This window comes from Penicillium crustosum, assembly GCF_028827405.1.
Source record: "Penicillium crustosum strain IBT 35664 chromosome Unknown utg000003l_segment0_segment0, whole genome shotgun sequence".
Taxonomy (NCBI): Eukaryota; Fungi; Ascomycota; class Eurotiomycetes; order Eurotiales; family Aspergillaceae; genus Penicillium; species Penicillium crustosum.
In genome coordinates this window covers 3313630-3327406 of record NW_026623124.1, presented here as the reverse complement: position 1 = coordinate 3327406, position 13777 = coordinate 3313630, and the positions used below count along the sequence as shown (strand labels likewise).

The window sequence follows — 13777 nt, the reverse complement described above, 5'->3', positions numbered from 1 at the left end:
TGAAGGAAGCTAGGTAGATTTGCTATGTGAGACTATTGAAATATTAGATTGGTCCAGGGAAGTATTTGCAAAAAAGAGGAATGGAAATACTTTCGATATGCTTCCTGATACACAATCATCGTCGATATATAAACTTGAAATTGGAACTAGAAAACTGACGACCTTCTACCTATAATATATACTAGGAAGATGCCTCCATTGCACCAACCAATTCCCAAGAGAAATTTAACTTGTTCATATTTTTGCATTGATGGAATATACAAATTTTAGCCTAGTAGCTCTACAACCGACCCTAAACATCAGATGACTGAACTCTCAAAACATGTATTCGAACAAAGAGACCTCTAGTAGTAGTTACAGAGATTAAAATTCACAGCAATTCCAGAATCGCTGTTTAGTTGCCACGCTCGAAGTAGGTCCACTGGCCGGGTCGGGGCTTCTCCTCAAGCTCCTCCCACCTGTGAAAGTGTCAGTAGCAACTCCAGACCTCGAATTTGGGATTTCCACTTACACCTTGGCCTTGGCCAACTCATCTACAAGCTTGAGCTCTGCCTCTGCGACCTGAATGATCTCCTCAATAAGGCCGGCGCCGATTTGCTGTTCAACGTGAGAGATCCTTCGCAAGAGGTTAGCGTTCCATTGTCTGACTGTTATAGGCCGATTCGGAGATGTAGGTACACATACTGGTCGGCATCAAGGGCAGGCTCGCTCTCCCATTTCATATCTTGGTGGTAGAAGTCATGTTCGGCCTTGTCAGTGGTCTCACTGGCCTCGTTCATGATTTTAGCCCATTCCGCCTCTTGTTGCGGGGTACGGTGGGGACCCTCGGTCGTGGCCGAGAGGCCTTCACCATCCCATTCTTCACCACGGACGTTGTCGGATCCATCCTTCTGTTGGGCAGCAGCATGGGTGTAGGAGCCGTCGGCGCGCTGGACCTTGGCGAACCGCTCGGGTTCGGATCCCACGGCCTTCCGCACACGCTCCAACCAGGCATCGAATCCGGCGGGCTTTTGCGATTCAATGACCTGGAGACGGTGGCGGGTCAAAGCTTCAACCGATTGGCGGTAGGCGGAGGATTCGGGGAACGCCTGCAACTTCTGCAGAGTAGTCGAGTAAAGGTAAATTAAAGTAGGGCGAGGGCTGGGGTGGGTGAAAAGGCCCGTCAATCCGGTAGGAGCAAAAGGCTCCAAATACCGGGGCTTGACATTGGCCAGTAGCCGAAGTGTAGAGCGCATTGTGAATGAGTTTGGTGGTATTGAAGCCGCTATGTTCCAGGGAGATGAAGTGTTGAAGTCGGCCCGGATCGGATTAACCTTATGTTCCACCCAAACGGCAAGGGGAAAGGCACCAACTTACCTTTTCCCGATACCATCAAAGCCTCACATCCGGTTCTTTGTTTGGGCTGTGTGCAGTTCTATTTTGCTCTCAGCTACTGGGCGCTATAGTCGCTAAGTGCTGTTTTTTTCTGCGACGTGACCAGTGCCCACCCGAGTCGCCAGTCTTCGCCCCCGTCCAATGTGCCACCTGTAACATTTCGCGATTATCCTCCCTACTTCGACCAGAGTCCTTCGTTTTGCTCAGCTGTGACACATCTTGGAAACTACTTATACTCTCCTTTAAACTGTTACTCAAGTTATTCATCTTTTTTCTTCCACCAAAATGAAACCATCCTGGCTGGGGTGGTCCCTCCTCTCACTGTTGGTAGCGCCTGCTTTGGGCACGCCTTCAGATGCTTCCTCCGACCAAGAACCCGGAGATACACTTGTTAAGAGAGGGGGCCGTGGGGTGGATCCCGACACACCCACAATATTCAATGATATTGAAGTGCCCCCCGTTGACGCAGCTGACCCCGGAGAATTTCGAGGAAGTGACAAAAGATGGTTACTGGTGAGGATCCCTTATGCAGGCACCAAGAAACCCCTCGAGACTCTAACTATCATAGGATGATCAAACATTATTCCCCCTCTTGCCCGCATTGCCGGACGGCCGCTCCAATGTACCAGACTCTATATGAGTACTACTACGTGAGTATTTATTCCATTGTTCTGAACCTTTTGAGGCTTCGATCTGATCAGTGATAGACCTCAAACCCCTTATTCCTCTCCGGATTGAAGCCCGATGCGCTCGCCTCCCTGGACTCATTCACTGGCTACTACAATCTCCATTTCGGATCCGTAAACTGCCTGGCCTTCGGCGATTTCTGCAAAAAGATGAACGTCGAGTTTTTCCCTGCCTGGGCGTTCTATGATATGGGCGTTCAGAACGGACCCCCCGTTGGTGCCAAGACGATGTCAGAGATTGGTGCTTTGATTGAAGCTAAGCTCGAGACGATTAAGCCTGGGTCACGACCTTCCCAAGGCGTCCAAATCCCGAAAGTCGGCGCTAAGAGCATGGAAATGACCGCCAAACCTGAAGTTGTAAAGCCTGGCGCGAAAACAGCTGTCGAGAAGCAGAGCATCGAGACCGCGGAACTGGAAGGCGTTAGCCCTGAATCTGTCAAGGCCAAGCTCCAAGGACGGCCTGCTAATCCCCAGGGTGTTTCTATCCCACTCACCGCGGAGAGTTTCCAAAGTCTTGTCACGACTACCCATGACCCCTGGATCATTAAATTTTATGTTCCTTGGTGCCATCATTGCCAGGCTTTAGCCCCCAACTGGAACTCGATGGCTAAGGAGATGAAGGATAATCTCAATGTTGGCGAAGTGAACTGCGAAATTGAGAAGCGACTGTGTGAAGATGCTCGCGTGAATGCCTACCCGACGATCTACTTCTTCCGTGGCGGCGAGCGAGTTGAATATACCGGTCTTCGTGGCTTGGGAGATCTGATCGCGTACACCAACAAGGCTGTTGGTGTAGGCTCGAGCATCCAGGATGTTGACGCGACTACTTTCAAGGAGTTGGAAAAAACCGAAGAGGTCTTGTTCCTGTATCTTTACGATCACGCGACCACATCTGAAGATTTTGACGCGATGAACCGCCTCACCCTTAGTCTTGTGGGACACGCTCGCATTGTTAAGTCCGACAGTGCTGCTCTTTCCGAGAGGTTCAAGATCTCTACCTGGCCTCGCCTTCTGGTTGTCCGTGACGGACGTCCCAATTACTACAATGCCCTTGCTCCTAGGGACATGAGAGATTTCCGTCAGATCCTGTCATGGATGCAAACTGTGTGGTTGCCCATTGTACCTGAGCTTACCGCATCTAATGCTCAAGAAATCATGGACGGAAAGTTCGTGGTTCTGGGACTCCTCAGCCGTCGCCGTAGCGACGACTTCAAGCAGTCCAAGCGCGAGCTGAAGGAAGCCGCCCTTGAATGGATGGATAAGCAGGTCCAACTGTTCCGCCTTGAGCGAGCCGAACTTCGTGATTCCAAGCAACTGCGTATCGAAGAAGCCGATGACCGCAATGATCAGCGAGCACTGCGGGCTGCGAAAAACATGCGTATTACGATCCGCGAGGATGACAAGAAGCAAGTCGCATTTGCTTGGGCCGATGGTGACTTTTGGGAGCGTTGGCTACGCACAACCTACGGCATCGATGTGGAAGCTGGTGACCGCGTTATTATCAATGACCAAGATGTAAGTCTTCCCTCGTGGGATTTGTTCGAGCACTATAACTGACTTCCTATAGAACCGCCGCTACTGGGATACTGCTTCAAGTGGAGCTCCAATCATGGCATCGCGTACCTCCATTCTCGAGACCATCCCTCTCGTGGTCGCTTCCCCTTCGAAGTTGTCACCCAAATCTACCATCGGCACCTTTGAGACTATCTTATTCTTCGCTCGATCCCTGCTCGGCAGCCATCCCATCCTCTTTTTCATCATCCTGGGTGCCGTCATTGCTGTAGCCACCATCTTCGGACGTGGACGCCTTAGACGTGGTGCTGCGCGCGGCGGTATTATTGGCAACACCACCAACAACAACGGTGGCTTCTTCCACCTTGATGGCAAGGAGGGTTTCCTCAATGGAGGCTCGACTGACAAAGTCGACTAATGAGACAAATGTACAGTTAGGGTGTTTGGCTACGTGGTTCTTATAATCTTTTGTTTCCACTGTATTTGATTGATTCTGCTTTCCTTCCGTGTGTCTGTTCGATCAATCCTGTCTCAGTTGAATTTCTTGCATGTCAGACCGAGGGGTTTTTTTGAAGCACATATCTTATTCCATTTCTTTTCAGCCTTCACGCGAACCTTTGGAGTCTAGGCGTATCAGCTTCTCGGGAGCCGCAAGGCTTCCTAGTACTAAGTCAATGAACGCATTAATTGCTTTTAATTTCTCCGATTAAAAAGTAGTCATGGTTACTTCAAGTGCCTTTCCTTTTGCTATCCGTTTTGGGATTTTTTTCAGTGCGATCTTCCAGGTGTGATGTTTGATTTCTTTCAATTCCCAACCGGAGCATAGAGAACAGAGGATTGAAGACAAAAAATGAATTCATTTTCAGCTGGACTCCAAATAAAACTTCCCCGTCATTTCATACTTGAACGAAAACAATTACGCCAACTCTGATTGGCTACTCGCTCTTGAGTCACGTGCCAGCTCGGGCACTCCCGGTTTTCGTCGACCACCAAGTGCCAGCTCCTGTCTCCTAGCAATTGTCCCACCAAATCACTCCGGTGTAATTCAAGATGGTAAGTGCTCTCATACCCAAAAGATGAGAAAACCTCGCATATTGGTCCGAAGTTCCTTGCCTACTCAGCCGCGCTCCGGGTAGAGGACAATCGGGCCATGAGTATCACAACCGGCTTCCGAACCGCGGGATGAGACGAGATAGAAGATGTCAAGTCAATTGCTAACACATATCCTACAGTTCGCCCCTACTGCTCGCCGCGCCGCGGCCCAGGCCTCCGCCTATGCGCCCAAGTGAGATCCCCCATATCATTTCCCCTCGAACCCTGGACAGTACACATTGGTCGAGAATCAGCATGTTGGATGGAGCGAATGAAGCATGGACTTGCACTGGCGACCGCTGCTTTCCTAGTTGATTGGATTCCTGTCTTTCCCCTCTTGCCTCAGAGCTCGACGGGTGTCTGACATCGGGGAGCGGGGATTACCAGACCGTAGCAAAAGAGCTGGATATCGAAGGCAGATTAAACAAGCAACGAGAACACTAAGCTAATGCATCGCTAATCTGCAGGTACTACATCCCCCGCACCGCCGCCGGTATGACCCTTGGCACAGCCATCCAGCTGTGAGTACATCCCGCATTCCACACTCTCAGGTTAGACCAGACCCAGATGCTAACAACATTCTAAACAGTGGTTCCGTCGCTGCTGGCTTCGGTGTCGCCCTTGGTTCCGGTGCCCTCTTCCTCTTCGGCGAGGTTCCTCGTGTGCGCAACGATATCCTCCGCAAGCTTCCTTTCTTCGATACCTACTACGACCGCACCATCGCCCCCGAGGACAACGTGAGTCAACTACAGTTGATTTGGAGCTTTGGACTCGATGCTGACTTTTTCTAGCCCTTCTAAATTATTCGCCAGGGTATATACCTGTCTCCCTTGATCGATATGAATCGAGGCTTTCGGGGGTTAGGCTGGGGCTGTACTGTGTAGAATAGCGATGAAAGTCTTTTCTGTTTTTAATACCACATAGAAACAGTTGTTTCCAAGTAAATCTGTCCTTCATGGTGCCTATGTGTGATTGTACACTATCGATAAGCGACTTTCCCTTCCATCATACGGCTGAGAACCCTATACACCTAGCAGCAGTCCGCGAACCGAGCGTTTTTTTTTTCAACTTATTTGCGAGGACTGGATCATCTTGCGAATTCCACTAGGAACATCTCAGGTATGTCTCTTCCAACGTTCCATCGTCTCGTCTTTCGAGAGTGCTGGCGACTAGGCTCCGGTCTTCCCTCCTTGGGCTTCATGGAAAAATCTCGATGATGGTTTCTACGTGTCTGCTAACGATAGTCCCCGCTTGCCAAGTTCCGTGCACCTGTACAGAGCATGTTCAGCCATCCCCTTGGTGCTGAAACCATAGCTCGTACAAGTAAGGCCATTTCCGGGTACTACGCGAAGCAGTTCCATCATGCGTGTAATAACAACATATCTCGCCAGAATGGCGAGATGAGGATCAGGCCAATATTTCACAGGTTTGAGGGTGTTGTTCACCGCTTGGGAAGCCTTGATGTGGGATTGGGCTCACTTGTTTCATTTAGTGATCCTACGGATCCTGTCGACGCTATAGCCGCCAACCCAATACCTGGATCAATTGACTGCTTCTCGGGTATTCCTATGAATTGAGAACCGTACATTAATATTGAGAGGTCTGCTTGGTAAAGTTAGTGGGACCGGCCCAGGGAGGTCCAGGTAGCCAGTGCCCAGGTAGCTCGGTTAGCTACCACCCGGTTGCTTGAATCAAGTTTAAACAGGGCCCAAATCGGAATACATTCTCTGCTGAGCATATGGTCCGGTAAGCTCTGGTAGTTTGAGTGGGCATCGCTCGACTGCTTAAAGCTTTTGTCTTTGGTTTCTAATATCATAGATATAGCCCGGGAGTATAAAAAGAAAGGTCTACTTTTATATCCAAGATCTTTTAAACTGAAGCTGCTCTTACTTGGAAAATGAAAGGAACGTTTGTCCTAGATATGGATCGTTTAATTGGTAGAGCCTTTAGATTCTTTTTGCACCTTGGAGTTATATCACGTTTTCTTCATAGGATAGAGTGCCATAGAAAATAAGAATAGAAGGAATGCCGCCAACTGATAATATCAACGACCCTATAGAGGCTAATCCACTCTGGGTATAGTGCACCAGCGTTACCCACTGATTGAACACTAAGCGTCACCAAGTGTACTCCGTACCCCGATGCCAATCCCCAAGACTTGGAATGAGCACCTTGGCACTCACTCACTAGACATCAGTCACCCTGCATGTGACTGACCGGGGTATTCCCCCAAGTCTGAGCCCGTGACATCTACCCAGTGAGCCTAAGCCTCGCGCTTCATAAAAGAGGCGGCCCAGATAGGAAAATCCGCCAGGGAATAGCCGGAATATATAGTTGCACATACGGAGTACATAGAACAACCTTGGAAACAGAGGTTCTACAGTATTCAACTGAAAGTCACTTTTCCCAACAAGGCAGGTACAGCCTTAGATAACATGCAACTGATAATAGCAGGTCTGGGGGTTTCAGAACCTTAGACACCAGTCGAACCCTTATCTCTGTTATCACGATGATAACCACATCAGCTGCAACCTAACTTTCTCTCACGGCAGAAGTCCCTTGAAAACGCCTAGAGCTTCCCTAATGGGACTAGATTTCTCTCAACCAAGTTCGTGGCACCGATCGACGAAGCCCTATGCCTCCAATGAGCGGTGACATCTTCCGTCTCTACAAATCACAAGCTTGCGGAGTAAGACGATTCGCATACTTGAATAAGGTATCTGTTTATCCTGCGGTTCAATATATTCGTTTTAATTTATCAACAGCTATGGTCATTTACTCTTATCGCACCTCTTTGTAAGAAGTACATTGCGGAGAGAGCCTGGTTTCCATGAGGCGTTCCCCTCACTTGCCACTGGTCTTCGTTGCACAATGATTTCGAGTCGTCCGAACTCCGATATCTATTCTTCCAAGTTTGGTCTCGTTTTATTCCGACTCGTTTAGAAACCCATGTCTCGTTGGTTCTTGCGATCGCCAGTGCGCGGGGCGAAAGGCAAAATCCTCCGTGGGATGCATAGATAACATCATGCTCCCCCTGTCAGCTTGCTTTATAACTCCTAATCCTGGGTTATTTTATTATATTCCAATTTCCCTTGGCTCTTGCTTCAAGGTGGAAACATTGTTCGTCCCTTGTGTGGTTGTCATTTTATTTCGTTGATATATATATATATATATATCGCATAAATTAATAGCGGCTTGCCTGTTGATCTTGGTCATGGGCGCAAGCATGGAGACCAAAACTCTTGTGTCGGAAACCTCAAAAGGACACCACGAGGCTAACAATGCTCAAGTCACTTCTGTGCTCCCGGATGGCGATGTGCCATTTACGGATCATGATATGGATGCCGATGAGCGGGTGATCACGGCGCTGGGTTACAAGCAAGAGTTCAAGCGTGAGTTCTCGCTATGGACGACTTTCTGTGTCAGCTTTGCTGTTCTGGGGTTGTTACCGTCGTTTGCAAGTACACTGTACTATGGTGAGTACTCAAAAATTGATGCTTGTACAATTAGGTGTAGGGTATAGCTGACATTAATTGGATTAAAGGAATGGGATACGCCGGCACAGCGGGTATGGTCTGGGGCTGGATCATTGCGATGATATTCATTCAGTGCATTGCAATGTCGATGGCAGAGCTATGTTCGGCAATGCCGACTAGGTATGACACACTCCCCAACACATCCAAGAAGTTAGCGTTGAAGGAATGCTAATGATGTGTTATACAGCGGCGGACTATACTACGCCGCAGCAGTCCTCGCACCTCCAGGCTACGGACCCTTCGCCGCCTGGATCACCGGCTGGTCCAACTGGATCGGACAAGTAACCGCAGCGCCATCAGTCAACTACTCACTCAGCGCAATGATCCTCGCAGCAGTCTCAGTCTACAACCCATCTTACACTCCGACAGCATGGCAGACCTTTCTCCTGACAACGCTCATAATGATCCTGCAGGCCGGAATCAGCAGCATGTCCACGAAGCGCGTAGCGCAGTTCAACTCATGGGGCTCAACATTCAACTTCATCGCACTGATCACAGTCCTCATCATGATCCCCGCGGGGACAAAAAACAGCCCGAAATTCACACCCTCCAAACAAGTCTGGGGCGACATAACAAACTTAACCGACTTCCCTGACGGCGTCGCCGTACTCATGACCTTCGTCGGCGTGATCTGGACTATGTCTGGCTACGACTCGCCATTCCATTTGAGCGAGGAGTGCTCGAACGCGAACATTGCCTCGCCGCGCGCAATTGTGCTCACTTCCGGCGTGGGAGGGCTAATGGGCTGGTTCCTACAGCTGGTTGTTGCATACACGGTGCTGGATATCGAAGCTGTTATCGATTCCGATCTGGGACAACCCTGGGCGTCGTATTTGCTGCAAGTCATGCCTCAGAAGTCGGCTATGGCTATTTTGGCTTTGACGATTGTCTGTGGGTTTTCGATGGGTCAGGGGTGTATGGTTGCCGCGTCGCGGGTTACGTATGCCTATGCTCGTGACGACTGCTTTCCGTTCTCGGATTACTGGAAGCAGGTGCATCCGTATACGCAGACGCCCATTAATGCGGTTGTGTTAAACGCTATCCTCGGTATTTTGATGTGTCTTCTTATTCTGGCTGGGGACGTGGCGATTGGTGCTTTGTTCTCTATTGGCGCTATTGCGCAGTTCTTTGCTTTTGCGGTTCCTATCACTATTAGGGTGTTCTTTGTTGGTAATCGGTTCCGCAGGGGCCCCTGGCATCTGGGTCCTTTCGGTCCGGTCATTGGTGGCGTTGGTGTTGTGTTTGTGCTTTTTATGGTCCCGATTTTGTGTTTGCCTAGTGTTACTGGTAAAGACTTGACGCCGGATCAGATGAATTGGACTTGCCTTGTTTGGGGTGCACCAATGGTGGGTGTTACGATTTGGTGGTTTGTTGATGCCCATCGCTGGTTCAAAGGTCCTGTGGTCAATGTCGAGCATGCTATTCATGCGATTGAGCAGGAGCCAGTTGTTAGTGAGGGCATTGAGCCTGAGGCCCGAGAGGCCGAGACGACTGCTTTGTCCAAGACGGACGATCCAGATAACCCTATCTAGATCTCCAAGGTTGTAGAGAAGTCATTGTATTAGTTTAGGATTTAAGATTTGATATTTGTGTTGGCACTACATAACTTAATATTATACAACTTGTCAGACACTTTCTGGAGGCCTGTCGCATGTTATTACATTTCCAAGGTAGTATTTTCGTACGCCTTTATTTGATACCTTTAATATTCTAGTAGGAGCAGACAGACACCAGATACTATCAATGAAAGAAAGAGCCCTGGAACTCTGGATTCATTGTATGTAAGAACAAAATATCTCCATCTTGATGCAGCGACCTTTATCCGGAAAAAGCAGTAATGGCCGGAGATGAACCCACCCAGAAGAATGTAAGCATTCGCCACCTGCATGTCAGAAAGCACAACATAGATCTGGCTCCATAAATATGGATCGATCTGGCAGCGTCATATGGAGCCTGCCCCAGCGCCCCTCCTGGTCTGGTTTACGCTATGTGATATGACGGAGAGTATGGAGCACAAATCCACTGCTCCACCAGTTCCATATGGCTGAGATAAGGTTGACAGTATGGAAGTCGTATGACATTCTGCTGGGGTTGAAAACGAATCAGATTTTATCTCCTCTACGTATTCTATTAGAGAGGCGAAGAATAATTGGCTCTTTTGGATATATACAATATGCATTAGGGTTTGTCGTATACGGAATAGAGCACGTCATATTCCACCACAGAGATTTATGGGCATTCGTATCCAAAGAAAAAGCAAGAGCTTATGCACACAATGTATACACCGCAGAACAACCATGTAAATTGCTGATCGCCTCTTGGTCGCACTTTGTACACGGTACCTTCATGTGAAGGGAGAATCTACACCACTTGCCCTTCTAAAAGCAAACAAATCAATCAATGAGCAGATCCCGAGAGCAAGCCCAAACACGAAGCCAGCTATTTAAAACCCAACCCAATCCCCAAAGTACGGAAGCAGAGCAAGCACTTCCCCCCCTCCCAACACCTAAGTACCTTGTACAACGTGCCTTGCGCTGGGATCCCCGGGGAGAATCCTCCAAGCTCCACCACCCCTGAGACCCCACCGGCGGTGGTGGACACTGAACATGGATGTAACGGAGAAAAACAAAAAAAAGGGCTGGGACAGAGATATGCTTAATCTGACTCCAGATGAGGGGGGCAACCCACACCCCTTAACACGAGGAGCCGTCTGCTAGCAATAGGGGGTCCCACTTGTATACTACAACATACGGGAGTATAGAATACCATTTCAATCGTTACCCGGAGATATATTTCCACATAAAAACTTCTCTAGTGCTTAATAGTAAGCAACTTTTGAGAATATATTATCACGATGTATCATTTCCTCCAAAGTCAAAAAAAAAACCTCGGGGAATCTAAGGAGAAAAAAAAAGCTAAAGCGCCTCCAACCACAAGAACCGGGACAAGAATGCGAAAAGTAACCCCAAAAAAACGTGTCGAGGGGTCCCTTGTTGTACAGCCGGAGTACAGCCCCTCTTGTCCACCCGCTCCCGTCCGGGCTGATTGCACGCAGTCCCGATCGTCACTGTCAGGGGTTATGAGAGCGAGAGAGAATAGCCCAGGAACAGTCGGAGATCGGCGACTTTACGTCATGACGAATCTTATGAAAGATTCCAGTTCCCATGGATTTTCTTGAGGTTCCTGGATTTGAGTGGACCGTTTGAAGTTTCCCGAGGTCTCTTTTTTGGTTCTTTGACAGATCTGGCGGTCTGAACCATGGATTATTGGGATTATTGGAATTATCGAATTATTGGAGTAAAGAAAAGAAAAAAGAGGTGAGTTGCGGGCAAGTGGCTGTTTTGGGGTCGGGGGTGAGCCGAGTCTACCGCCCGTATTGTACGTATTACAATTTCCAAATCGGGGACCCGTTTTGCCTATTTTCAATTGCAAACTGGTCTTTTTCATTTTTCCTTTTGTTTTTTTCTCTTTTTGACTTCGTAATATTTGGGAATTAATATCAATGCTTCGGTCCGATGGTCTGCATTTTAGTCCAATTAGGTCAATTTATGCAGATTCTAGTAAAATGGTTTGTGCAAGCATTCCTCAAGGTTACACTGCAAACAGATGGTTCGGCCCGACCATGGTCTGGTGGATCGATGCATCCAAGGCTCATATGAAACTCGCCTTCAAATCTTACTTTTTATTATTATTTGAGCAGAATATATGGTAGCGAGTTTTCTAAGTATCAGATATTAATAGGAGGCGAATCATATATGCATAGCCATCCTAATATCGAATTATATCCGAAACCCATGACGCGGCCGGGAAGAAATTCACTGGTACACGTTGATTCCAAAGCCAGGGTAGGGCATTTACATGGAACATTGAAGAATAGAATAGCATACTCGTTCCTGAACTGTCAACGCTCAATTGAGCCACCGCCATAACCGCCCCCATGTTGCACAGAATGGATTCCGCTCCACAGAACACATGGGAAAATGGAGAACGATGGAGAATTGGAGAATGGGACTGTAACCACTATTTTTGAGATTGACAACTCCAAAGTCAATTCCAAAGTCAACATCAAACCTTCATATAATTTGGATGCAAATGCAAAATCTCAATACGCTCGCCTATCACCGATTGAAAATAAAATAAAATAAAATAATGCAAGTCAGATCATTCTGAGGACCTTGTATAACAAACCACGCTACTCCCATCTAGGATTCGACTACAGGCATTGGCAACCTATGAGGTCGGTGGCGGCACGATCCTCTCGTCCGCTAAAGTGGGTGATGATCCCTGATTGGCTGCATGGATTCCTGAAACTCGGTGATCCGGACTTGGCTTCAGCGGTGTTTCCGGCCTATGCCGAGAACAAGGCTGTTCTTTTTGTGTGTATCGGATCTTGGGAAGCGTTATCGGATGTGCGCTGTATAGATCGTGTAGACCACGTCGACATGTTCGTTCTTAGTTTCTTTTTTGATCCATTTTCCATGAAAATAATGGCTCTCGTGTTTTTACATGCGTTACAGCATACAGAGTTCATATATCGCACCACGTGATATACTATTCGGCAGCGATGGGGACTGGGGCGGGATCTACATCTCGCGCGCGCTATTCTCTCCTATCCCGGTTGATTTGATACTGATACCAACATCTTAAGCATCCGGGAAATTTAGCCCTATTGGCGGCCCCATTTCCATCGGCAGTGGGTTTGTTATATAGCTTGAATACGACAAAGCTCTTTATGGAAAACAACAAAGCGACGATCTTAGGCTTGTTCGTACTCCGTACAAACTAGTTTAATACAAAAACAACAACAGTGACAAAATAGGAAAATATTAGTAACAAATCAATTGACAGCCCCTGATCAGATTCGAAATTTAAAGACTCGGGAAAAGCCTCACCGTACTTTGCAACCCCGTTTCGGGGAGTGGAGTGGAGTCCGTTAACTCCCGGCACTGATGCCGATTGTGTTTTTTTGTAAAAGCAAAGACAGCCACCTGCCACTTCAATACACCGTGTTTAATAGTTGTCAAGCCACCAAGAACTAATTTTCTCCCCCGGGATTATAGAAATCCTTTTAGGCAGGATAAAGAGACATACGGGAATACAACGTATGCAGCTTATTAGGCACACGTTGGTAAATTGTACACGATATTCCAGTGGCTTACCTGTAGTACACCCACATACACATACACATACCGAGGTGAAACAAAGTGAGAAGGTCAAGCGAACTTCCTTTTACGTCGTAGCTTGGATTCATTCTCGCCCCTTGGCGGAATCTTCGAGTAATAATAATGGTCTGATAAAATAAGGAGAAAAAACTCAATATAACATCTAATATAGCGTGCACGAAGTTTAGATCAGGTGGTCATTTCAATATTTCTGCAGAACCCTGGTCGAAGCCTTTCAGGTCCACAATCGAAGCGGGAGAAGCTCTTGCGAAGGGGTGGAGAAGGAGGGGCAGGGATGTTGGGTCCGGAATACAGATCATCTCCGGCAAATGTACAGAGTACAATGTATGTTCGTAGTTTCAAGGTTATAGTTTAATGGTTTTGGTAGAGTTTATTGAAATAGTAATATAGTAAT

General features: G+C 47.9%; 4 protein-coding genes across 4 annotated transcripts; 3 read left to right on the top strand and 1 right to left on the bottom strand.

Moving 5' to 3' along the window:
• Window positions 1-394: 394 nt before the first annotated feature.
• On the bottom strand, window positions 395-1235 carry N7487_008343 (complex I NDUFA5 subunit family protein; the record flags this gene model as incomplete). Its single annotated transcript, XM_056876073.1, has 3 exons — window positions 395-458; window positions 512-616; window positions 685-1235. 3 exons carry the CDS (start codon window positions 1233-1235, stop codon window positions 395-397), a joined length of 720 nt encoding a protein of 239 aa, XP_056728261.1.
• Window positions 1236-1659: 424 nt separating this feature from the next.
• Window positions 1660-3990, top strand: N7487_008342 (putative disulfide isomerase; the record flags this gene model as incomplete). Its single annotated transcript, XM_056876072.1, has 4 exons — window positions 1660-1880; window positions 1943-2024; window positions 2082-3575; window positions 3628-3990. 4 exons carry the CDS (start codon window positions 1660-1662, stop codon window positions 3988-3990), a joined length of 2160 nt encoding a protein of 719 aa, XP_056728260.1.
• A 594-nt stretch (window positions 3991-4584) lies between these two features.
• On the top strand, window positions 4585-5605 carry N7487_008341 (cytochrome b-c1 complex subunit 10). Its single transcript, XM_056876071.1, has 5 exons — window positions 4585-4625; window positions 4805-4857; window positions 5132-5185; window positions 5254-5401; window positions 5456-5605. Exons 1-5 carry the CDS (start codon window positions 4623-4625, stop codon window positions 5462-5464), a joined length of 267 nt encoding a protein of 88 aa, XP_056728259.1. The 5' UTR covers window positions 4585-4622; the 3' UTR covers window positions 5465-5605.
• Window positions 5606-7878: 2273 nt separating this feature from the next.
• Window positions 7879-9732, top strand: N7487_008340 (amino acid permease; the record flags this gene model as incomplete). Its single annotated transcript, XM_056876070.1, has 3 exons — window positions 7879-8140; window positions 8209-8320; window positions 8388-9732. 3 exons carry the CDS (start codon window positions 7879-7881, stop codon window positions 9730-9732), a joined length of 1719 nt encoding a protein of 572 aa, XP_056728258.1.
• Between the last annotated feature and the right edge of the window lie 4045 nt (window positions 9733-13777).